The sequence below is a fragment of the Pezoporus occidentalis genome, unplaced genomic scaffold, assembly GCF_034315485.1.
Source record: "Pezoporus occidentalis ecotype Australia unplaced genomic scaffold, CSIRO_AGI_Poc_V1 ctg2, whole genome shotgun sequence".
Lineage (NCBI taxonomy): Eukaryota > Metazoa > Chordata > Aves > Psittaciformes > Psittacidae > Pezoporus > Pezoporus occidentalis.
Window position 1 is genome coordinate 4,974,942 of NW_026913855.1, and position 25,803 is coordinate 5,000,744.

At 35.3% G+C, this 25,803-nt stretch overlaps 1 protein-coding gene across 3 annotated transcripts in view; it reads right to left on the reverse strand.

Annotated features, from left to right (window-relative positions):
* Positions 1 to 1,534: 1,534 nt before the first annotated feature.
* The window catches only part of CDH9 (cadherin 9), a 95,683-nt gene continuing 71,414 nt past the window's right edge, over positions 1,535 to 25,803 (reverse strand). For all 3 annotated transcript variants that reach the window (XM_062617700.1, XM_062617702.1, XM_062617701.1), the window contains 9 exons: positions 23,706 to 23,825; positions 22,049 to 22,216; positions 18,791 to 18,978; positions 17,239 to 17,492; positions 15,798 to 15,934; positions 14,302 to 14,423; positions 5,344 to 5,461; positions 4,993 to 5,244; positions 1,535 to 2,530 (listed from right to left, as the gene is read on the reverse strand). In XM_062617700.1, the coding sequence (XP_062473684.1) occupies positions 2,043 to 2,530; positions 4,993 to 5,244; positions 5,344 to 5,461; positions 14,302 to 14,423; positions 15,798 to 15,934; positions 17,239 to 17,492; positions 18,791 to 18,978; positions 22,049 to 22,216; positions 23,706 to 23,825 (1,847 nt within the window). In that variant the 3' untranslated portion in view covers positions 1,535 to 2,042. The remainder of the gene's footprint in view (positions 2,531 to 4,992; positions 5,245 to 5,343; positions 5,462 to 14,301; positions 14,424 to 15,797; positions 15,935 to 17,238; positions 17,493 to 18,790; positions 18,979 to 22,048; positions 22,217 to 23,705; positions 23,826 to 25,803) is intronic.

Sequence of the window (25,803 nt, forward strand, 5' to 3'; positions counted from 1 at the left end):
TATCTTGGCCCTTAGCAGTCACAAGTGTTTTTTTGACCTGGTCATTTCTCTTCTGACGTTCAAAAGATATAAAAAAGAAATATGCATTTTTAAACCACTGAGCTATACACCAATATCTTGTTATTACATCAGATCATGTACATGGCTGCCACATGGCTGCGGGTTATTTTGAATTTTTTGTGTCACTTAAATTTTTTGGTTGCCATGTAGGTTTGCATATCCCATACACAGCTCACAGTGGGCTGTGTCAGGCGTTTATTTGCAATCCCAATCCCCTCACACTCACATACATGCCTCACCCCCAAAAGTAGTTCAGTGTCAGAAAACTTGAGATGCATCACTGGGGAAGACAGAAGAATATGGTAGAGAGATGAAATAAATAATAGCAAAGATATTTTAGACAAATAGTATGAAAGTCAACATTGTAGAAAGGAAAACATTAGGCAGGCATGTGGTCCTCTGTCTGGGTGAAGTGACCTTGTGTGTGACCTCTTTATTATCTTTTTGGTAAGAGATATGTGTCTCAGTGATCCACATTATATTGCTAATCTGCATCTTAATTTTCTTTTTGAAAAGGTCTGAAAAATAACTAAGTAATCTAGTGAAAACCTTAAAACATTATCATTTTGGAAATCTATATGCACTTGGTTTTCCCTAATGTTGATATTAAAAATGAAAATGCTATGGATACTGTACATCCTGTATTATTAACAATTTTGATTCTTTTTCATACATTTGAGGTTTGTTTTGTTGTGTTCCTTTTTTTAAATGCATGCATAGAAACCATTGCAACTTTTCAAGTTAGACACGTGATTTATGTAAATTCCTCCTATCCTGTGCTTTCAAAAAAAAATGTGCATTGCATAAAAACTGATCCAGAAAATGGATTTTAAACACATATATATACTTGAAGATTGTCATTAAGGCTTTAGAAAATATGCAAATGTATGCACTTTGTTGAAGAAAGAGAACATTGACAAAATATTAGTTGGACTTTGTTTTACTGCTTGGCTCACTTTGACTTAAAAAAAAACCCTATTAGTAACATGTCTGATTTGTCTAATTGCCTCAAAACCCAAAATAAGATTAGAATACAAAAGGCTTCTTTTCATTATTGATGTTTGCTTAATTATTCCATTAAAAATATTACAAAATAGTTTTCATATCTACAAGAATAAACAAACCTTCATGGTTCCTTAAATCCCCAGGCATATATCTGTTAAATCCTCTCTCTGGTTACTTCATATAAGAAGGTGTGTGGGAGCAAGTTTCACTATGAAACTATATTATTATGCCATATAGGAATACACATTGCAAATCATTTATTTATAATCACTTTTTCAATATAACTTTTCTTTTTTCTACACTGCATTCCCATTAAAGAGCACTCTCTCCATATTGTTCTTGCACAGTACATTTCAACCACTAATCCAATATAAGAAGATGCATTTAAAAAATTAATTATTTCACAATATGAAGCTTCATTTTTCAGAAAGATTGGACAGTGCCTTATAATTAATAAAGTACGTGAGTATTGTTTTTATAAATACTAATTTATTTAATAAAAATACAAAAATATAAATATACATATATAAAAATATCATGATGAATCAGCACACAGACATTCTTTAACTCAATAAATATGGCAGTAACATTAATATTTTTTAAAGTATATTTTTGAGACTATGTTACAATGCAGGTGCACAATGTCCCAGGTAGTAGGAAAGGTAACGCAAAGCAATTAAAAAGAAAAAAATCAAGTTTCCATCTCATTATTAAAGGCACAAAAAGCCTTTTATTGTCTTTTCATTGTCAATAAAAACCTTTCATCAGAGGTTCCTAGGCAAAGAGGATGAATTATAGATTTTTTAAAATCTAAATCATTCATATTCATTCACGTTGACTTACTGATTAAGCAAACCCTTACTAAGACAACATTTATTTTTTTGTAAATTTTTTTATTCCCAAGTGAGAGTAGATCACTTTATCTAGTAACATAGACATGAATTCCACTAACACTGACCAGGTCACAGATTACTTTTTCAGTCTCTATCACTGTCCTCTCCACCATACATATCTGCCAGTTTTTTAAATCGAGGGCCCCAGTCGCTGAGGTAATCGTAGTCTTGGTTGCCCTCCGTAGTAAGTGATTCCAGGGAGCTGAGTGAATTTGCTATGGAATCATTTCCTTCATAAGCATACGTTGCTAGTGAATCATAAGGAGGGGCAGCTGGGTCTAAATCATTTTCCTTTAACCTTCTGTGAATAAAATCTTGGACATCAATGTTTTCCCAAAGAGGTGCAGTCCGTCTTATCTGAAATATAGTTTCTGGGATAACATCCCTTCTCATCTTACTTTCTTCCCTTGCTTCTGGATTTCTCAGTGTGCCAATGTCAAAAGCCTGGGTGTCTTCTTCCCCACCTCCTTCATCATTGTAGGTAACAATGTTGTCCCGAACATCGTCCTTTGAGATGATCAAGGGTTCTTTCTTCCTCTGTCTCTTGAGGGCTGTAAACAAGACAACTAATACTGAAAGGAAACAAAAGATGATTGAAGAAATTAGAAGTTTGAAATTGAAAAAATAAAATATTTTGCAATAACTTGAACTGGAAAATTTTTAAGTCTGGAATGGGATTTTTACTGGGAAAAATAGGGATAAAAGCTATCTCCAAGTTGAAGTTGATATGGAAAAAAATATTAATGATTTTATAGCAGTCAAAAACTTGTTTCTTAAAACTGTGGGAGCAATTATTAAAATATTTATTTGAAATAAATGTATGCTTAAGATGAAGTTGAAAAGCAGATGACGTCTTAAAATATATCATCCTACTAGGGTTTGACTTTGATTTTAGTTTTGTGAAGTACCACCTTCCTGGCAGTCACTAAGAGCGATTTCATCAAGTGTAGTTGAATCTCCTTGTCAAAAGTAATTTGCATTCTTGAAAGCTAGTAATTAAGGTATTCCTAAGTGCCAAGTCACCTTTGAAAACAGGATCTACTTGTCCTTCTGACATATAAGAACCTGAAGACCATCAGCTATTAATATTATTGACAAAACTATTTTTGGCTTCAATGACTGCAAGAATTGAAATCCAGCCTTTGATACTAAATATTTCCTTTTTAAAACATGATCCCCCTAGTTTAAGGAATGTTAGTTGAATAACTCTTACTTCTGGAGAGGTAAGGATTGACACAGAAGTGAACTTCTTCAGAGGAAGATGAAATACTGAAGTTTAGGTTTGTAAATACATGCTGGTGCCTAAATGCTATTGATTTCAGTAGGAATTCAATGCTTGAATACATTGAAAAATCTGTCTGTAGCCCCAACATCTGGAGTAAATAGGAGAGGCCAACAAGGTTACCTGCAAATGAGACATAGCAGTGCTGAGCACTTTTGCTGAGTCTTAGGAGGCAAAGTTTTTATTTTGATTGATGTGAGTACTGTCAAATAAAAGGGAAGACTGGACATGCTGAGGGTAGGGAGGGGGTATTTCAGATCTTCCACATGTCATGGCACAATCCTGTGAGTGTAAAAGCTCATCTGTTTTACTTGCAGGTTTTGTATCTGTACAGGAACCATTCTTTTCATATTTTCTTGATGCTAGACAAATAATAGCCCACTTACATATGCTGCTTCATATACAACAGTAGGCTAGATCACTGAAAGATTAAGATCTGTCTTTCACAGCCAGGTACTTAGATATATCTCTCCTACTTCAGGCATGTTGACACTAGTCTACTATTCTAACATCCTACATCTTGTTGAACAACTAAATAAGGTGCCAAGAATCACACCAGCAGTAGACTAACAATTTTGTTTAGATACTCTTCACTCTTATGCTACTCTGGCTTCAGCTGTATCTGTACTGGAGTACAGATAGGACTGTAAGGACTAAGTACAGTGGGGTCTGTTCAAAGAGACACGAAGTGGTCACACTTGTTTTGCACAGGGCATAGCACTGGTCCCTGAGTCTGTTCTCAGTCTCATGTGCTGTCATGGTCCTAAGGCACAATTTGATTTTTGTTTTCAGTTCAATGTTTATGTGCCGAAGCACTGCAGCCCATCAGAGTGATGTTTTCCTAGTGAGTGAGTAAGGCTATGTTTTTCCTGGTACACATTTCATGGTCTTTGTTGAGACATGAAAGAAGGCTCTGAAGACTAGGAGCCTGCTGACATGGTGTTAAGAACTATGTAAGGTGTAGAGCCAGATCTGGCAGCATCTGAAACATAATTGCCTGCTGGAAATGGTATCTTTCAAGTTCTGCTGCTCAGACTGTTTCTGGGCAATGTCCAGTATGTTTAATCAGTTTGTTAGAGATAAGTAGCCTTGCTTCCCTGTGATCAGCAATACAGGTGTAGTTCCTACACATTGCCTTCCTCCTACTGCCCTCTGTGGTCTTCTGAATATTTACCAGAGGCAGTTTGAGTCCAGTCTAAAAGCTGAAAAAAAGTGATCGCCTTAGAATTATATGAACTGACACCTACAATCTTTGCCACTGTTCCTGTAGCAATCTGTTTTTGCTAGGATAGGTGGAAAGGGAAGGAGGTTTTCCACAGGTTTTGACTGGAATGTAGAGATGATGGAACTTTTAAGGAGGCACTTCTCTTGTAAGCAAAACATGCAAGTTGCAGGTTTTATGTTCTTACACCAGGTTATGAGCTAGCATTTATTCTATTTTCTTCATATATCACCTTATGTCTCCAAACATACATCTAACTTCTGTGCTCACTTTATTTAATCAGCTGCTCTCTCTACCACTTGCAAGCAATTGAAGATTTCTCTTCTATACTCTTGAGCTATTTCCTGAGTATAAAAATCACAAATAATTAATGATTAAACAACTAGTATAATTGATATTTTTTTATCACTGAAAAACTTGTCACTCAGCTACGAGAAGTCCCGTGTCTAAATTAAAGTTAAAGAATAACAGGGGTCTAGGACTGACCAGACCTTTGCTTAGTCAATTAAACATCTTGTCACAAAACTTACCCAGCAGGATGATGATGCAGAGGAGAATGGCAACCAGTGCCCCTGTGCTGAGTCCAGCAGGGAAGAGCAAGGCCTCAGTGTTGCAGGACTGCATGTTCCCCCAGCTGTCACAGGCACACACTCGAATTGTCAGCGTGCCAGTGCTGCTCTGGATTGGGTAGTCATTGTCAAATATTATGATTGGCAGGAAATAGGTACTCATCTTACTACGGCTGTATCCATTTCTTCTAGTCATAATTCCTGCTGTGTTATCTAGAACAGAAAAGCATAAATCAGTAAATGTTTCTAGATGAAGTGTTATGTGGTATTAGGGCTGGGGCAAGGAGGAGGATTGTACTGGTGTGCAGTTACCTTTGTTGTCTACAATGGAGAAGTTTGGATGAACAGCAAATTCTGGCACCAGCTCAAAGAAAAATCTATGTCCTCGAGGGGGATCGTCTTTGTCAACTGCACTCACAGTTTGTATTAGCTATAAAAAAAAAAAAACAAAACAATATTTCATGGTATTTTAGAAATCTAGGACTTGAAATAAGATCTCTGATTTTCATGTCCAGTAAAAATTCAGTGAATCTCTGTCTGAAGACACAAACTGATATCCTAAGCCAAATTTACCCCACATAAACACAGCAGAGGTTACAATAAGCCAACTGTTGTTTTATTGTTTAAACACATAAAGGAGGATGAAAAAGGGACCAGTTTTACTGCAAGACAGTGCTGTACTTTGGTTTTTACTCAGTATATTGCAGTGATACAGAAACAATTGCCCTTGTGAATAAGCCATAAACCTCCTGTGGCTTCATGTAGCAATGACACGGAGCAGTGTATAAACCAGTTGTTAAGTCTGTCTAATTCCCAGTCTACCTCATCTGCTCTTCGCAATAAATTAGCGTACTGCACTGGCAGGATGCTTGGTTCTCCTGAGGTAATAAAAAGAGATGCTTTACTCCCTCCTAAATTGAAACCTCTGGCTGTGGAGCCTTATAGCTGCCCTAAAAAGGCCACTCAGCTGGGAACTAGTGATGATGATACCATCATATGGTCAGAGTAGAGTGGACTAAAAAAAAGAGGCTTCATCAGTAGTTCTAGATTACACAGGCTCTCCTGTTGCATCAAAATGTGTAGGGATATGTATTTATGTATATGTAGACACACATACATGCTAGCAATTTGACTTGGTGAGGCTATGAAAAACAGCTGCAGAACTGAGAAGGGAAATATCTGGGAATAGCTGTGATTTGTGAAATGACTTGCAGCAGATAACACCATACCAGATTGCATGTAGTAACTCCAGTGAGACATATAAATGACTGCTATGTCCTTTGCACTCCTTAGTGGGTATTGCACTAGAGAGTGACCACACTGCACCTTGACTTACAAAGACAGCTTTGCATTCAATCACAATATGACAAAGGCTGGTGGCATAAGAATGGGAATAAGCTTCAGCTGAGGATGCTGCTGTACAGCTGAGTTCCTATGACACCTAAATTTTAAGGCAAAAAGATCTCAGCAGGCTTCTTTCTTTCAAAGGCGTGCGAAAGTCAGTGCCTGTCTTGAGGTTTTGAGTATTTCCTTGTAGGGTGCCTTGAAATTCCACAGACATCAAAGCTACTTGTTATCAAAGACTTCAAGCCTTGTTTTTCAGATATTTCCAGGGGAAGTGCAGCATGGCTTCTTCAAGAAATACAGTAATTGACAAGTAATACAATTTTTAAGCTCTGTAGCAATCAAGAACGGCTTTCCCTTATGTACTTTCTCTGAGCATCAGCTTGAGTGGGACTTGAAGATACAGTTAAATTTTGGAGGGTGTCCAGCATCACTCAGGATGAAATTCTGTATTAGAGAAACATAGTTACAGGGCTACCAAAAATATGGATTTTTTTTTTTCTTACTGTTTCATTCAGAACACTGCTGCTGCTAATCCTGTGCTGCACAATGAGTATTTGGCCTTCTTATTTTCTAATTAATCTTAGAATACTTTTATTAAAGCTAATAATATTAAGTTGTTATTAAAAAAATAATTGTGGCATATTAAGGTCTTGAAGGGTAATTTGTGACTATCAGCCATGTACAAGAAGATGTGACTATACTGAAGGCAGGATTATGCAGTTTTTCTAAATATGATTAGAATAATATCTACATATGAAGGTTTCTTAATTTTTTCCAAGCATCTGATGATTGTTGCTCTTTAGATTTATTTTACATATTTTAAATTTTTATTTGTTCCCCAAGATTAGCCAAATTGCTGTTTATGGCAAAGTAGACTTTTCAGTATATATGACATTTTCTCCAATGTCCCATTGCATTTGTCTTTGCTGTAATCTGCCTCTGAGAGTAGTAGTACAGAGAGCAGCAATACAGAGAGCTAGACAAGGATAGTGCTTGATTTTGGTTTTGCATTTTTTAATGCAAAAATTTAACATTGCTAAAAAAGAAAAAAAAATCTGATAGGACTAAAATACCAAATTGAAATGAGAATTTTTTTCTCTCACATTTTTACACATTTGAAAAAAAATGAAAAATTATTAAAGTATCAGAGAGGTAAATGAGTGACAATGTTTGAACAATCACTTGCTGAAAAACTCAAGGAGAAAACATCCTGATATCATAGCTACCAGAAATAGCAGTTGTGTATCTTAAGGCTTTTTGAGATGTAATCAGTGGGATGTTTGTAGGATCTGTATTTGATTCCCTTTATGTGCTACTGACATGGAGGAGAATAATAGCAGGCATAAACAAAATCTAATTACATTCAAAATTTACTGAGAAGAAGGAAAGAAATAACCAAACAAACAAAACCCTCAAGCTTATTACCTGTTCTAACTATTGGCTGCATAAATTGAGAACCAGCTGTTCTTCCCAAAGGAAAGATTGGAGAATAGAAGAGCAATAAGAAAATGATTGCAGGTGAATTTTTCCAAATGATGAATAAGTAAAAGAAAATAAGAAATGTTATCTAATTAAGGATTATTTTTTTTTCCCACTTATACAGCTGTAAATAAAAAAAGAATGATGTTAAGGACAATCACTGCAGAAATGAAAGAGATGTGGTTCTTCTTAAGTATTACAGTTACATGAAAAAAAAATAGTACCATTTAATGTACATTTTTTACTTTCATGTTGGAAATATATTCTTCCCTCTTGAATCAGTTATGGACATTGAGTTATGATCCCTTTTCACCAGGCATTCAGAGAAATATCTCTGACACTGTAAACTTTATAAGGGAAGAATTATTTCAAGAAATTGCCTTTACTCAAACATATTTAGATCATATCAGGCTTAGAGAAAAACAAATCCCCTTTTTTTTTTCTTTCTTCCATAGTTTCCCATGTGAATGAGCACAATTTGGGAAATGTAGTATTATTGTCATTATTTTGAGGGTTGTGCACTTCACATGTTCAGTAATAGTCTCTTAGCTGAGTAGATCATATTGAGAAAGTTCAAGTTTTTAGGGGTCATTTGTTTTTGAGGGTACTGAAAATTTAAACTTAGGTATTTATATAGAGTTTTCTCTTTTGCACTCAGGACAAACTGGTTGTAACAGCTCTACAATATAAGATGAGTTGCAAATGAAGAATTACTCCCATTGGAAAAATTTCTTGAAGAATTTCATTCATGATCAAGCCAGAGATTCTGTTAAGGGGGTTGGACTTATTTTCCATTGGCATAATTTTGTCAAATATGGAAATGGTTTAATTATATACTGGTTTGGGGGTGTGCAGGTGGTGTTTGCTTTCTAGCTTTTGGATGGTTGGTTGGTTTTTCTCCTGCATACTGTATTTTTAAGGCCATGACTTACAACACGGACAAAATTGTGATTGTAGCTTATGTTTGGGCTATGTTTTAGTTATTCATACTCATCTTTGAAAAAATTATTGGAGTAGACCAAATTGTCCAGTAACAGATTCCTTATGCATATCTGGTACATCCCTAGATGAAGCCTGCTCTTCAGTATTCTTTAAGCTGTTTTAAAGATAGAAAGGGAATAAATGTTAGGTGGGGGCATTCTGAAATAACAAGGGTCCCTGTGTGCTTCAGAGCATGCCCTTACTGTTTCTGAGGCTGCACCTGTGGACACAGAGAATTGCACAAGCAGGAGACTTGGGCTGGGTTCAGTCTTGGGACTGCCTCTAAAAGGAATACAGGAAACAGTGAAATAAACATTAAACTAGTAGTGCATTGTTTAACAGTGTAGTGGTCAGCATCAGCTAGCCACTTCTAAGATGGGCTTTTCAGGCTGTGCTAGCTTGGCATGTCATATGAATAAAGTACAGTTGCACATTGGATTCAGGGTTCAAAATTTAAAAATGCAGCAACATGCTTCAGAAAGATTCTTGAAAGGGCCATTGGAGAAAGCTGAACAAGATGAGGTCTATGGGTGGACAGATGTATTTGCTGATTGAAAATTCCTACTAATAAAACAAGATTTGAGACAAATACAATGTATGTCATGTAATCTGCTGGTGCTTCTTTTTAAAACAGCAGCATATCAGCGGTTGCCGTCATACTTTTAAACTTTTTTTTTTTTTTTTTTTAAATTCATTCTTTTAAAACTCATTGTAAAAAGGACAATGAGAAATAATGTAATTTTCATGGGAATTTAAAGATGGTCTGTTTTGGTAGAAGTTTTAAAAGAATGTAATTGTCATATAGCATGAAAATCAGATTCCCAGTCTCAGAGAAGTAAGACCACTGGAGACATACGTTGTTAAGCTGCTGAATTTTGTTGTTTCTTGAACATGATTATAGATATGCAGAGGGGTAGACCTTCAATCCACTTGAATCAGTTGGGCTTTTGTTCTTGTTTTATTATGCTCTTAGTTAAACCTAGATATTGTACAACAGAGAAATTCTCAAATGTCATTTATCTACTTTCAGCTGCTTCTGAGATAGAACTTTAAAAGTATCACCAGGCACTGGAGAGAAGAATATTTGGGATATTTTGCTGTTTGGTTTTGTCTGACACTTTTTTCAGAAGTGGTATAAGAGAGGGCAGAACAAACCCTGGATCTCACAGCACTGGCCCTGTCATTTTTTAAATTTATTGAACTTGCTTTGTGCTACAAATATATCTCAAGGAATCTGAAAAGACCTCACTGCTTTGTCTGCAATAAACTGTGAAAAAACATATTGTGAGAGAGACCGTGCTTTTGCAGGCATCGGAACGTAGTAGTGTGGAAATGTTTTGAGGGAATGGTTAAGGAACAAATTTGCATTTATCCTAAACTTTCTTGCTCTTAACTCTTTTCCTGCCTGTATGATCTCTTAGGGCAAATCTCTCACTAATCTTGAATGTATTAATAACACAGCACAGTGCAAGTGCGTGGGATAAAGATTTTTGTAGAATTTGGTAATGCAAAACAGTTTGGTTTTCAAGTCAACACATGTTAAGGCACAATTTTGCATATCTGTATAGTGCTAACAAATATCACACGTGTGGCAGAATAAACCTTTGCTTGATGCTTTATGCAGTTCTAAAATGTCTGAATGCTTAACAAAACAGTTTGGTTTTCAAGTCTTGGCTCTGTTCCACAAATATGTTGGCAGTGCTGAAGCAGAACTGAATGCTTAACCAGAAGTTGGAAAATTCTCCCTTGAGCTCCAGTTCTTACTTCAAAAAAAAAGACGTTAGCATGGGTCTCTCACTAAATGAAACCAATACGTGTCTACCTAGAGAAGGCAGCTACAATGGAGCAACAACTCATAACTGATAATTAGCAAAGGCCGTGTGAAAATGTGATCTCCTTCTGCTCCATCTGAAAAAAAAAAGAGGGTATGAAGACTAATGAAGAGAAAAATCTGCCAGCTCTCTCAGGAGAAAGCAAACTCTTTCCCTATTCTGATGTCTAAGAGCCCCTGTATGGCAGGAAAATATAGTGTCAGATCAAAAGAAGTGACACAGGTTATTTTCTTAAATACTATTACTGAGGGGTGTTGAAATTAGCTAAATTGTTTCTAGCAACTTGTTCAGTTAAATCAGTCTCCTTTTCAAGTAAATCTTCCCGGTTTCCATGGAGAGGACTCATCCTCTAATCCAGCAAAAAAGACCCAATTAATTCCCTGACAAGAGCATGAGAAAACTTATATCAGAGCCTTCCCCACAACAGTCCCTGGGGTTCTAGCATGCCATCAAAGGATTAAGGATTTCTAAACTGTTTCAAAGGAAGGCTGCAGCATACTTCTCTTTAGCCTGTGTATTAGCCATCACTTGCATGGTGACAAATCTGTTCCAGCCTAATGAATGTAGCTATTTACGCACCTCTAGTGACAATGTTTCTCCCCAGTCATAGCATTTTTTTTTGGAGACAAAAGAGTAGCAGGGAAAAGGAGAGAACCCAGAATGTTTTCTTCCTCTGGCCCTCCTAAAGCTACCTGAAAAACAACAAATGCAGCCTCTGCTATCAGCTGATGTTGAGAATGAGTAATGCCACTTTATGGCAGAGAGCAATAGTTGATCATTTTGATTGATTACTGGTGTACCTGAGATTTAGAGAGTGGTGTGATTAATAGCTGGGCCTGATTTAAATAAAGGAAATTTGAAAAATTAGCTAAATGCATTTATCTTTTCAGTCTGTTTTTCCTGCTACGGGCACCAGAGGAAGAAGCACTGCTATGACGTGTGAAGAAACAATAATGATTCTAGTAAGACAGCTGCTTTAGGTGATTGTTAAAATAAGGAGGACTAGTACTAAATGGACACAGCATGATCCTATATCTTTATTGTATTCTAGGGGGACTGCTAAACATGAGTGACATGAGCAATCTGGAACTTAGCATCCTAGGCCAAAATAATCAAGTTTGTATGTTTATATTCATCGCTATTTTTAGACACCAAAATAAAAGTAGTCTTACATACAAAAGTTAATTTATTTTCTGAAATACTAAGTCAACTATATCTAAATGTCCAGATCGAACTCAGATGCCTGTCTTAAGGAATCCAATTGTTAAGAGACAGAACAGTCTAGATGCCTTACAGCTACACATTGTGCACACTCTCTTTGCAGTATTTTTGTGATTTTTTTCAATTAAAGAAAATAAATCCTGAGATTACATTAGTATGCTCGATATAAAGGAGTTCTGAACATCAATATGCCTACCTAATGGGCCTCTGTCACCTCTATGGTTAGGAAAGCACAGAATTTACCAGAAAGGTAAACGAAATTTTATATGTAAATAGATATTTCCTCGAGTATGCTAGATGGAGACTGGGTTAAGGAAATTGACAAGCAGTATGCCTGGATTAAACTTGGTTTAAATATATGGCAAAACCTGTGTTTGCTGGCTGATAAAATTGCACATGATTAATTTCAATGAAATTTTCATTTGTAAGCTTTGGAACCTTTCTTTCTGTTATGTAATTAAAGTGCATGGCTCACCTTTTTATCAGTTATTATAATGAAATTTTATGATTTATTTGTCTGAATTTCACCTTGTTCAAAGAGATTTATTTTTTTTTTTACAGGTAGAATTTGTTGATATGGCAGCTGTTTGAAATTAATGGCTAGAATCATCTGAATGCATTCCACCTGGAAAAACAACTTATAAATCATAAAACAAAACTATGAGGGTACAATAAATGGAAATTTAGGAAAATCATTCTCATTCTATAAGGCTTGAACTGTATTCTTATGTGACAATTTATGTCTCTGGTTAAGACACCATAAACCCTAGTTATTTTGAAAAATGTTTTTTGTTAATTTTTCAAATAATTTTTTCTACTGTTTTAATTCCTTAATGCCTTTGATATGCACATCCTCTCTCTCCTGACTCTATTTATGTCATTTGCATGAAAACTGGTAAGACTTTATTGAAAAAAATCGTTAAAAGAATGGTCAAGTACCTCTCCAAAGCCAAGTGATTTCACTCAAAGTATTCTCTGTCTTTCTAACCTACTTACCTAAATTCCAGTATTAGGTGCAATGAACAAACAATAAGTAGAATTGAATGCAACTACAACAATCCCCTGTATCCTCTTTTTCTCCATTTTTTGGTCTCTCTCTTTTTTCTTTTTTTTTTATTTAAGTTAAACCATTCGTAAAACATCATTTGAATTGCAACTGGAAAATGTCATTTTCTTGCTCTGTCTAGAGTTCTGCAAGACCTGAAATTCCAGACTCATCTCAGACACCATCTATACTACTTTTAGTGCAGCCCCTTGACAGTGTTGAATATGACACTGGACAAAAAGCAAAGTAAATGATGAGCATGCTTCCTGATGGGTATCCACATGCCCCAGCCCTGTAAAGCTTTTGAGTGTTGTATGGTCACTATGCTATAAGGATAAAAGAAATATCCCACATTCTGAGCCATTCCATATACTTTCAGTGACATCAGTTGGATGATGTCAGCATAAAAACAATGATGCACAAGGACAGACCTAAGATGTGTTTAGAATACCACCCTGGCCTTTCTCCACTACAGTAGGAACCCACTCTGATTTGTGCTAGTGATAATAATGATCTCAAGACTTTCTTTCTACTCAAAAATGCATCTATTGAGAGTCTACGGACTTTGGCCCATGCTTGAAAGACAACCTTGAGGTACCCAATCTGCTATTATATCCAATTCTTTGGTAAATTCAGAATTAAAAATCAGCAAAACTTACACCCTTCTCCAAAGGATTTAAAACTGAAAGGCTGACTGGCTTTAACACAAATAAGTGTTCATTGTAATGGCAGTAATATTAAAAGATTTCTGTAATATCCTGGCTCTTTGTTCTGTTGATCTGCCTCTTTTCTCAGTTCAAAATTATCACTTTAATTTCTCTACAATACTTATTGTCTTTTTAGATCATGCCGAGACAGATAGTTTAGAAAAAGATATACATGAACTTTGACCAAATTCAACCCAATTCCAAACTGAAGTTAAACTTACAATGGAAAGAGTTGCATTACAGTTTATTTTTCACATCTTTACTGAAGCATAATAAAAGATATTCCTGCTTTGTGTACTTGAAGGTGTGGTTACCTTAACTAAGGTTTTGAAAAAAAATCCATAAATAAATGTAATTATCAAACAATATAAGGGGTTTTGTAGCATTATGCATAAATAGTTCTGAAAAATATTTTTTGATATTTGGAATGAAAAAACCCTTAAAGTACAATTTTTAATTATATGATATGTTATTATACTAGGGTAAAATAGTTTTATCTCCCACTTTTTTGAATCAATTGGTAGCTTGTGTAGAAGGTAGGGAATAAAGAGACTGGGTTGGTTTGCAGTTGTTCGAATTAAGATATGTTGAAATCTTCATGGTGGCATTCCACGATAGTTTCATTAGAAGTTCTTCAGTAACATAAGTATTTGTTTACCTGTCCTGCTTTTGCATTTTCACAAACAAATGTTTCATAGTATTTGGAAAATACTGGTGCATGATCATTTATGTCTAAAATCCGGATGAAGACAGGTATCTGGCTGCTTTGCTTAGGGTTATCTGAAACAAGAAAATTATTTATATTACAATAGAAAGCTTTACAGTCTATGTCTATGAAAAGACCTGAAATTATCCAATATATTTTTTCCAATAGACATTATAAATGTTTTGTTTTGATTATACTAAACCAATTATATCTTATGTTGTGCTGACATACATCCTATATGCATAAAAGTACTATTTATATTTGATATAAATTATTCTATTTTAGTATACATGTTTTGAAATAATAGCAAGTTTATAAATTGATTTATACTAAAAAGAGGTCACTGAGATATTATTGACTTGCATTCCATACATCAGTAAATTATTCATTGCAAAAGCTATTTCCTGATAGCAAGCTGTCAAGAACATTAACTTGTTCAAGTCGGTAAAGAAGTTAAACAGTGTCAGTCAACAACAACACAAAAAAGACCTCAAAACCAGCAAACCAAATTTGTCTTTTCTAACCAAGATGTAAAAAATGCCCAAACCAAAAAAAGGAGATATGTAGATTTTATCATCCACTGGATTATATATTTTGATATCCAGGGGCAAGCTCTCACTGGAGATGAATCTCACAGTACACACATCAAAAATGGAGACCATAATTTGACCAAACAATAAAAAAATATTTATGAGGGTGAGCATCAGTCTTTCAGAAGATGGAGATATAATTAATCTGTCCATATTGGCTGAGTCCCAAACTGTTAAGCACATAACTCCCTGGGGAATCTATAGGGAGGATGAAGGAAGGAAGAAAAGTTGTTCGCCAGAATCAGTGTCTCTTTTTCCCCTCTGATGACTGTTATCAGTTGGTGGGAAAAAAAAAAATAGACATCCAGTCTTTTAAAAGGGTCCAACAGAACAGTAAAGAATCCAGATGAAATACTCAGGGCCAGGGTTTTCTTCAGACTTGGAGAAGAAAGAATTTCCTCTAGTCCTGGCTTCAAATTAAGCCATTTTCTGCAATAAGTTCAAGCAATTGAGGTAAAGCATAATTTCTTCCCCTGTTTAAAGTGCTAATTCTGAAAATGTGCTATATTTCTCTCATGCGCATCTTTTTTTCCCAAGGATCTTTCCAAACACTTACCTTACAATAAAGTCAGAGCATCACTTTGAACCGAATTATTTGATGGGAATTCTCAGGGAACCAGTTATATACTAATATACATGTACATGGTTTTCTTGAGCCCAAGAACTCCTAATTGTCTTTCCATAAATGGGCAAAGATAGTCCTGAAGTATTAAATTGAACTTCTAGATGTGCGTTTAAAGATACTCTGGCTATTGATAATATCTTAATAAGAGCAGAACTAACAAAACAAGATATATCATAGATATTGTAAAATTTGTCTTTCCTCAGTTCTACCAAGATAAATGATCTCCAACTTACTCATTTCAGTTGCTATGACAGTGATGTTGTGCCAGGGAGTTTCTTCCCGGTCAAGTGGCTTTGAGATGAATAAGGATCCATTTCCTGAATAGATGTTGAATACTCTGTCAAGGTCAGTGTGTCGATCCACAGAGTATCTGTCAAGACACAGTACAACTGAGCATCACTATCTCCTGCTACAGTTTCTAGTTTAGCTCACAACCACCTCTAAAATTTTTTCAGTTTTAACTGTGGTTAAGAACTGCAGTCCTTTAGAATTAACCTAAGCTTCCTTATAGCTGCCTGAGAAGTTTACAAATACTGAGAAACAATTTTTTAAGACTAGTGAGTGGAATGAAAAGCAAACTATTTATGTTGGCAGTTGTTAGATTCATATTTGAAATTGCATTTTAGCTTATAAAGTGAATACCAGAATAACAACTAAAAATTGATATTCTTAGGTAATATTTTTTCTAATTGTTTCTTGGAGAAGTCAGTCATGAAAGGATACATATTACAAATACAATTAAGTATCGATTTATCATATTTTCAAGATGTCACAAGAACCATCAAAATCATCAGAAAAATGTTTGGATTAGTTGTTGTTTAAGATCAAAGTTCTTAAAAATCTTATTTTATGACACTTGCTTTTTGCTTTGCTTTTTCTCAGCAAAGAAAAACTTGGTTTACAGGTGCGTTTTAATTAGTCTACTAGTTACCAGTCAATATCAGTTGAGATTTTATACATAGATTACTTAAAAATATTTTTTCTTCCTCCTCTCACACCTCCTACCTAAAACTGTACTGCTGCAAGACAGAACAGGCTTGTTCAGAAGTGCAGTAATCAGGTTTCATAATCAGTTGCATGGTAAATACATGAATTTCAGTTCTGTGTTTGTCATTGCAGATAACAATGGCAGGTGGCTAACAATTACAGCAATTTTGGAGCACTGAACTCTTACCTGTAATTGTTATGACTTTATTGCAAATATTTCTTATTTAATATAATGTGATAATTAAATAATTAAACTGTGGAACATGGTAGACAATATTATGTCTAGGTCATTATGAAAGTACAGAAGGCTGACTGCCATCAACCAGCAGGGGGTTTAGAAATACACTACCATTTTGAGTATTTTGCATACTTTTGCCACTGGAAACATGGTATAAAACCATAATCTTATGAAAATTTTGGTGGAAGTACTAGAACAGGATGCGAATTAAATGCCAAACTCTCCTTTCTTTTCACCTAGTGACTATTGGCTGGCCTTCAAAAGCATACCCTGCACTGTTAACTGTGTTTGACTTCACAAGTTCCCATAGATATTTCAGTGTGACCCTTTTTAGTAGCCCTTATGTGCTTAATCACTTCAGTGGCTCCCTGTTACACTGTGTTCTCATTACTCTTTGTGCCTGAGACTTGACCCACATCTAAAACATTTTATGTTATGTAATGGCTTACTTTATAGCATTCTTTGTTATATCTGGATCTTGGGCTACAACTTGTCCAATAATGCTTCCTTCCTTAGCATCTTCATCTACCTCTATTAAATACCAGGGTCTGCTGAACACTGGAGGTTCATCTATGTCTTCCACAGAAATTTTGAGCAGAGCTGTGTCCTTGAACGGCCTCAGCTGAAGAAAACGAGGATCAGGATGCGTGTTGGTGGCTTCCACTCTTAAGGTGTATAACATCTTACTTTCAAAATCCAGATGCTGGGAAGCAAATAATAATAGTAAAGAAAATTGAATCACTTTACAAGAAATTTTAAGTTTTTAATGCTGAATGAGAAGTGTACGCATTATTAGGAGCAAAAGCTCTAAAATTTAATGTATCTTGGTGAAGGTGGAGTATATTAGGAATGGATTCTAGCTATGAAAATGTATGGAGAATTATAAAGCAGCAAGGCAATTATGATCTCTCTGCCTACTATTTGTTCCGATTCCTTGAAAACCAGGAGAACCCCTAGAAAACCAACCCACAGGAAAATAGAGAGAAAGAAACAGAGACTTTGGACTCAGTATACAGTGGGAGTTGCTAAAGGTCTTATTTGTCTCACGCCACTGGTAATAACAATTATCCCAGCTCTTAAATGCTCTATGTTCTGTTTCCCTTTTCCTTACTCCTCCCCCATTACCATACCTAGACCTGTCCTTGGCCCCCATGTTCCAGTGTGAAAAGAAAAATATGAATTCTGATTTCCTATCTATCTGTTCCTATCTATCTTCATAACATTTATGTTATGAAGATCCATATATGCATATTGATGTATAAATTCATATGCGCACATATACACATGAACATACATAAATATATGCATGTTTCAAATATATGTGTATAAATCTATATTAGAGACATATATATGTATCAGTTGTTTCTGATACATTCAGTCAGAATAGAACCAAAAATAGTGTTCAGAGCTTAACAGTCTAAACATTAAAAAGCAACCAATAAATGTGTCAGAGATGGTATTTTGAATTAAATTTCTGCACGCGTCTTTACTCTGCAGACTTCCATTGACATAATATGTAGCACTATGTTTCACCAAGCTTGGACTTAAGACAGAATTTAGGTACCAGAGATACCTGACTGTTGGAGAGATTAGAAAGTGGCGGTTTAGCCTTGAAGGTGTAAGTTCATCAAACTTCAGGTGAGCCTCCAAGCCTTGTGAGCCTTACAGCAGCATTCAGCTGGCAAACCCCACTGTGCACTGAACTCCTCCAGGTTTTCACAGCCCTAATTTTAAAGAACTGTGTATGAGAGTATATATACTGAACAGACAGTAGCAAGTAGCAACTGAAATATTGCTGTATGTGAAGTGACATGCCAGTAAATTTCCCTCAAGACTTGAAAATAACAGATACTGAAGAAAGAAAAGGACAAAACTAATACAATAACTTCTTGGCAGCCTGACCCCTTGTGAGATCTACCTTTCCTTCCCCTGGAAAAGGGAAAATAACTGTAACATCTGGAGAGCTAAGTTCATATAAAAGAGAGGAAGAAAAAAATGAACCTTTTTGACAGTTATGATCCCTTCCTGTGTGTCCTTGTCAGTGACAATATCAAACATGTCTGATCCATCCCCATTGGAGATGCTATACTCAGTCTCTGCGTTTTCACCTACATCAGGGTCATTGGCTTTAATTCTGCCAAGAAGGGTCCCAGGCGGTGCAGACTCAGGAGAGCTGAACTGATAGGTACCTAGAAGAGCAAAATCATGTATTTATTGTTCTGAGAAGCTTAGTCGTTTGAATAAAAAACATTTTCTGTTTCACCTGGATTTTTTTTAAGTAACTTGAAGTTTGAAACGTTTTTAAAAAAATGTTGTTAGTCATCATACTAAACTTTAAAACAGGGTTTGAAGTTGATTGACAAACTGTCACAAAAAATTTTAGTGATTCTTCAAAGCCTTTTACTACTGTGCTTTTAATGGTTTGTTGTTGTTGTCATTGTGGGACACCAGTTCTAACCTTCATTACTTAACTATATATGTATATATGTTTTCTAGAAATGTTTCTATATATATTTAGAAATAGTAAGAGATTTTTGTTTGTTTGTTTGTTTCTTTTCTCCAGGCACGAGATTTGTAGAAACCAGTGTGGATTTTTTTTTTCGAAAGACACTAAACTAAAACAGGCTTTCTTTTATTCTTTTGAAAAAATATATTCAAGATTTGTAGGTGTTCTGTGTGAAAGTAATTCATTCATCCATTATTGTTAACACATACTAAAGAGGATAAAGAGCGTGTGGATACATGTTCATGTTAATCACTATAGTTAATTGCAATGGAGATTCACTCAGGTTTTCTTTAATTTACCCTGTATATACTTTTTGTGCTCTTTCAGTGGTTGATTTCATTTAATGCTTTTATAATAAGGGCTTGCTAGAAAGAAATCTGATTACAGACAAAAAAAAAGAAATGTATACATATTTTCTGACAACATATGCAATAAAAATCTAAATATAAAGACATGCTGTTGCAGAAAAAATAGTTTTCTTGACCATCCAGAACTAGTCAATGAAGAGCTTTCATCACTATCAAGACACAAATGTTTCTAAATAAATACTTTCAGTTATTTGCTACCAAGAAAAATGTAAAAAACCCACAAATGATATATTCAGCATTTTTACATGGGACATTCCAGAATCTAATGTTTCTTTACATCTGTTTTCTTATGTAAATTAATATTAATTTACCGAGTAAGCTAGAAGCATTGAAAAAAACACGTTATAAGAGTCTGAAAAGTAGCATATGTTAAAATTCACAGTCTTTGTTTGAAGGGTCTTCTAAGAAGCTGTATAAATTGTTTTGGCCTGTAGTGAAGTATAGTCAAGTGTCTTTCTTGCAACTAGCCTGTTTCCTATATTTACATGTCCTTTGCTTTCTTATAAGACACATATAGGGTCCTGAAGGTTCCTTTTAAGTGCGAGGACTATACCAAACCTCTAAGTTCAGAAGGAGTTTCCATCTCCACTTGTGCAGACTAGGTACAAAAGAGTGTCACTGTAAATACCTTATATTAAAATAGTTGTGTAACAAAATGGAAGCTAATACTTGATGCTAAACTGCATTTGCTGTTACAAGGTTGTAAGTGAAAACAGTAGACTGGCTGCAATCCACCCAGACTAAAATGCATATTATTCCTTTAAACCAGGCTGAAAATGAGATAATAGTAAGTATTCCTGGGAGCTAAATAGTAAATTTGAAGGCTTTCTCAAATTCAAGGGTTCAGCCAGTGAGGCAGAAATACTGTAAGAACAGATTCAATCATGTTACCTATGATTTATTCCAGGATAAATAACTATCTCTAGTGTTTTTACATCTGAAAGCATTCCTCATTTTTGTGATGCTACACATTTTTGGCATGAGAGATAGTTGTTTTGGCTTAAATTACAATTGAATTAAAAATGTATGAGATTTTTATTACATTGCCATTTAAATTCAGTTCAGGCTATCCACTTTTAACTATCCAAGATTCCTTTCAAGAAACAAAGCTAAACAGAAAATTTGTTTCTTCTTAATGCAGTTGGAACAACCAGTATTTCACAGTTCACTGCCATTTTGCTTTCTTCTGTCCCTCCAAGAAATCAATCTTGAGTTTTTAATTGACATTAAATTCTGTTGCTTGCATTTGCAATTCACCCTCAGCTTTGGGCAGCATTTTCACCTATTGTTGCCTCACATAAGAGAAAATGGAAGATAATTATTTTTGGAAGGAACAAACTTCCAAAACTAGATAGGTCTTTGAAGGTATGACCCTCTTCATAACTAATCTAAAAAGAAATCAAAACCTCCAGATGTTTCTTTATGTTTGATTTCCTAGGAAGTGTTAAAAATTTAATTCAGCAACAAAGCTCATAATGCAATGTTCCACACTGCATTTTAATTTGGGTTCAAGAATTCTTATTTGCCAAAATATTATGGCTATATCATGCTATAGGTGTTTAAGCAGTATCTCCTCCTGAAGTCAAACAGGAAGGCAGGTAAAAATTGTTATTTGAGTTTCCCATATGAAGGTGATTCTCAGCAAATAAACTCTTGAGTGTGAATTCAAGTTATATTTTATGAGGACTGCAGTACTTCCTCTACCTTCTTTTTTAAAAGCAATCTGTTGTCATGAACAGAGATAAAAAAGGTACATGCAATTTCTAAAATCCTTTCTTCCACACTGTCAGAGTTTTCTCATATTTTTAAAAACCTCTTCTAGGTTGACCTTTATCTACTATTCTGAGTGTACTTATTGCTGTGGTACTGAAGTGTTTTTCAAGTTTCTTCAAGCCCAGGAGAGAGTTTTCTAAATCACCACCTGCAGTACTGTGTTCAGCTTCGAAGACCCCAACACAAGAGGGATACGGATCTGCCCAAGCAAGTCCAGGAGAGGGCCACAAAAAGTAGTGATAGGACAAAGGAGAATGGTTTCAAACTGAAAGAGGGGAGATTTAGATTAGAAATTAGGAAGAAATTCTTTAATATGAGAGTTATGAGACACTGGAACAGGTTGCCTAGAGAAGCAGTGGATGCCCCATCCCTGGAAGTGTTTAAGGCCAGGTTGGATGGGGCTTTGATCAACCTGTTCTCGTAGAAGATGTCCCTGCCCATAGTAGGAGAGTTGGAATTAGATGATCTTTAAGGTCCTTTCCAACACAAATCATTATATGACTCTATTTATACTTTTAAAAAGGGGAGAGAAAAGATCCCAGATGGTGACAGTGAAACAGCTGATTTTAGAGGGGCTCTTGGAAAGCAACAGAACTATTAGATGCTCCATACTCTGAGGGAAGCGAGGAGGGTTGTCATTGACATCAGTCAGCGTGATGTTCACAGTTGTGGTCCCTGACAGTCCTCCCATCTGGCCTCCCATGTCTTTGGCCTGGATGACCACTTGATACTGTTCCCTGTTTTCTCTGCTCATGTCTGGCAAAGCAGTCTTGATTATGCCTTGGAGAAGAGAGAAAAAAGAGAGACAGGTGAAGTAGGCAAAGCACCACCCACTTTAATTTCAGTGGGTTTAAATGGATATAAATAAAAGCACAGATGTTAATGCAGCCATCAACACAAGGTATACTTAAATAAGCCTTTCAGTCTGTGGTTGATATAATGTGATTTTAAGAAAAAGGGAATTAAATGTAACAGAGATATTATTCATTGTTTGTGATGTGCTAAATCAATCTAGTTATTCTTTTAATGACAAAAATATAAACATATTTGTTGAATTAATTAATTGTTTAGCTATCATGCCCAGTTATTATTTTAATGGATTATGTAATTTCCAGTCCTGGTGAGGTTTTGGTATTATAGCACAGGCTGAACTCTTTTATGCTCTAGCTTAATTCTTTTGGACTGCAATAGATCATATATTTTAATGCCCAGTGATGGCCACTGTAAATCATCTAGGGCTATAGATAATAAAAGATTTGGATAAGACTGTAAAATTAGTGTTAGACAATCTTTTTTTGGGTGGCTGATCTCAAGAATTTCATAAATGTATTTTAAATGTATCAGACAGTTGTACAACACACAGAGTGTAGGATCCTCAGGTAAGAAAACTAAAAATCCCATACCCTGAACAGAGAAATTACCTAAATCCTCCCAGGATCCAGAGCCCAGAAGAACTTTTTTTTATTTAGAGGTGTGGTGGCTTTGCAAGGTTGAAGAATTTTGATAAAATGCAGGAAAAACCTAATGCAATGTCTGTTAAGTCTTATGCGCTTTAGGATTAGGTATCTGGAGTGGGGAAGAGTGGTGGTTGTTGTTTCTTTTTTGAGACTAAAGTTTGGATTATAGATACGCAAAATTCATACAAGTTTTTTTCTTCTTTGTGTCTTTTTCTCATCTGATTTCCTGTAAAACAATGAAATGGACTTCCAGGCATGCCTTGCAATTTAAAAACATTAATGCTTTTTGCTTCATTTCTAATAGCTGTTGGGATCAGAGTACAGTTTCAAAAAGCATCTTGAATTTAAAATTGTTACTGGTCAAGAATGTATCACAAGCTTTTAGAAATAATTGAATTGCCTTTGGGGATTTTTTTTTTTTTTTAGCCTTACATTCTGAAATTATCCAGCTCCCCTTTTGTTTTCTTAAGGAGAAACAGATGGAATTCCCAGAAATTGGTGTAAAATAATCTTAAATGCTTTCATGACTCTTTGTATCCTTTACAATATCCTACACCTTTTCTGAACTGTGGACTTTTACACTTACCAGTCATCTTCCAGATGCTACCATGCTAAGTAAAATGTTTTTTCTTCTGCAATAATATTATTTTGACACTTTAATTGTGATTTTTGTTTTCATTTAGAAAATACGTATCAGCTTTGTGGCAAGCCATATACCATAGACTTGTTCCAATATTTAAATGCAAATGAAAAGTGTCTTGATCCCTGCATCACACCTCTGTCATTGCAAAAAGTAAGAATGAATTGCTAACCTGTTTCTGGATCCACTGAGAAATATGGCTGTCCCTGGAGAATGCTGTACACTACTTTGGCACTGTTTCCATAGTTGGCATCATCCGCATCTGTGGCTGTCACTTGAATAACAGATGTTCCTAAATGGGTAAAAAAGAAAACAAGCAGCAGATTTTATGACAGCACCTACTTTTTGTAAACCACATATCGTTGTTTCAGTACTGAATTAACCAAAAATTGAATAGCAACTGGTGGACAAATCCACTGTTATCCTACCCAAGCAGACAATAAAATAAAATCTCTTCTTCCTTGTGACTAAATCATTATCACTTAAGACTCAAGCTTCAAGTACACAGGAGGGACTGACGTGTCTGAAACCAAACACATCATTGGGTGTTTTGGGGGACAAACAGATTTGAAACTGTTCACTTTAAGATAGGTAACTGCTGTGTGGAAAGTACCATCATGATTCTTAACTTTGGCTTACTAGTCAATTAAGCTAAAGCAAATTTCCCGATACTAATTTTTTGCTTAGATGACCATCTCCAAATATCTGAAGTCAGATTGAAGAAAATATTTTGTCTCATCCTAACTAATTTTTAAGATGATTTTAAAAAAAATAGCTTGGTTTTACAGTAAGAAATTCTGGAATTTGTTTTATTTTGTTTTTCTTTTGATCAAAGTTATTCCCCTATTGGCAAATAATTGCCATTAAACTACGATTACATTTTCTTAACATTCAATTATTTTGTATGAAAATGCCTCACCCATGTCCTGTGGTCACAATGAGAAGAATATAGGCTATATGGGATTAACAGCATTGTGAGCCAATACATTTGATATAGTCTATGGTTTAGAAGCAAATAAAAGCTTCTGTAAAGACATCTTTATAAAATATATGAAAGGACAAAACTGTTCCTCACAAGCTTTTCTTTCTAAGCAATTTTAAAGATGTCAGGATACTTTTTGCTAACACAATCTAAAGCCTGTATGGATAAACACAGGCAGCCCAATAACTAGAAGGGTAAATGTTCTTCAACTCCTTGCCAAGGACAGAAGGCCAACTGAGAAGCTCTTTACCCTATTTTTGGCTGGCTATTTTTTATGTTTTACTTTTTATGTTATACTTTCCTTATAAGACAAAGGTCTAGTGAGCACTGTCCTCTTAAGTGATATAATTTCCTATTCTTTTTTTTTTGCTTCACTTACATTCCTCTAGATTGAAGTTCACCCAGATAACTTGCAGTCAAATATGTCTTGACTGTAAATTTAAGATACTCATTTACCTGTGACTAATGGAACTAAAGTGAATAATCTCTCCTGTCACTCTTCCATGTGCACAAGGCATTGGGGAAAGTAGAAACCCAGAGTAATCAAAATAGATTTATGAACGCTCACATTACTATTAGGTCCTGTTAGATGCATCTATTTTCTCACAGTACATGATACCACTTTATACATAATAGCTTTACCTACATAATAGTAACGATTCCAAATATTTCAGGTTATCTGAACAGCATGACAAGAGGGGAAGATTACTTCTTTCTCTGCAACAAACCATCAGAACAAAGATGTAGAAAAGCTTTGTCACAATTCATCAAAATCTGAGGAGGATTTTTGCCATTGGCAATCTAGATTACTTTTTGCCAGATTAAACAATTGAAGGTCATCTGTGTGCCAAGCTGAGATGTAAAGAAAATACTGAAGAAATGAATCCTTAAGAACAACCTATCAATAACAGTGTCTGGAAAAAGTGCTTATATGGACAAAAGAATTAAGACTCTTTCTTGAGTAATGTAATGTTCTATGAGTCCTATCTGTTTTCAAAAAGGCTAATAAACTAAATCCAATGGGGAGTCAATATCACTTCCTATCCTATAAAAAACCATAGGAGTCGTCAGTAGAATCTCGCTTACATTATGTGCCACTGTATCATCTAAAAGTTAAGAATCAAGGGAAATTGATATGTCCACCCCCTCCTGCCCCCCCCCCCCCAAAAAAAAACAAAAACTCAAAATATTTTCATGAGTAAAACTTACTGCTGTGGCCTCCTGATCTAGGCACTGTTTTTGGGCTGACACAGATGTTCGAGTGCTGTTGTAACAACTCTGAATGCAC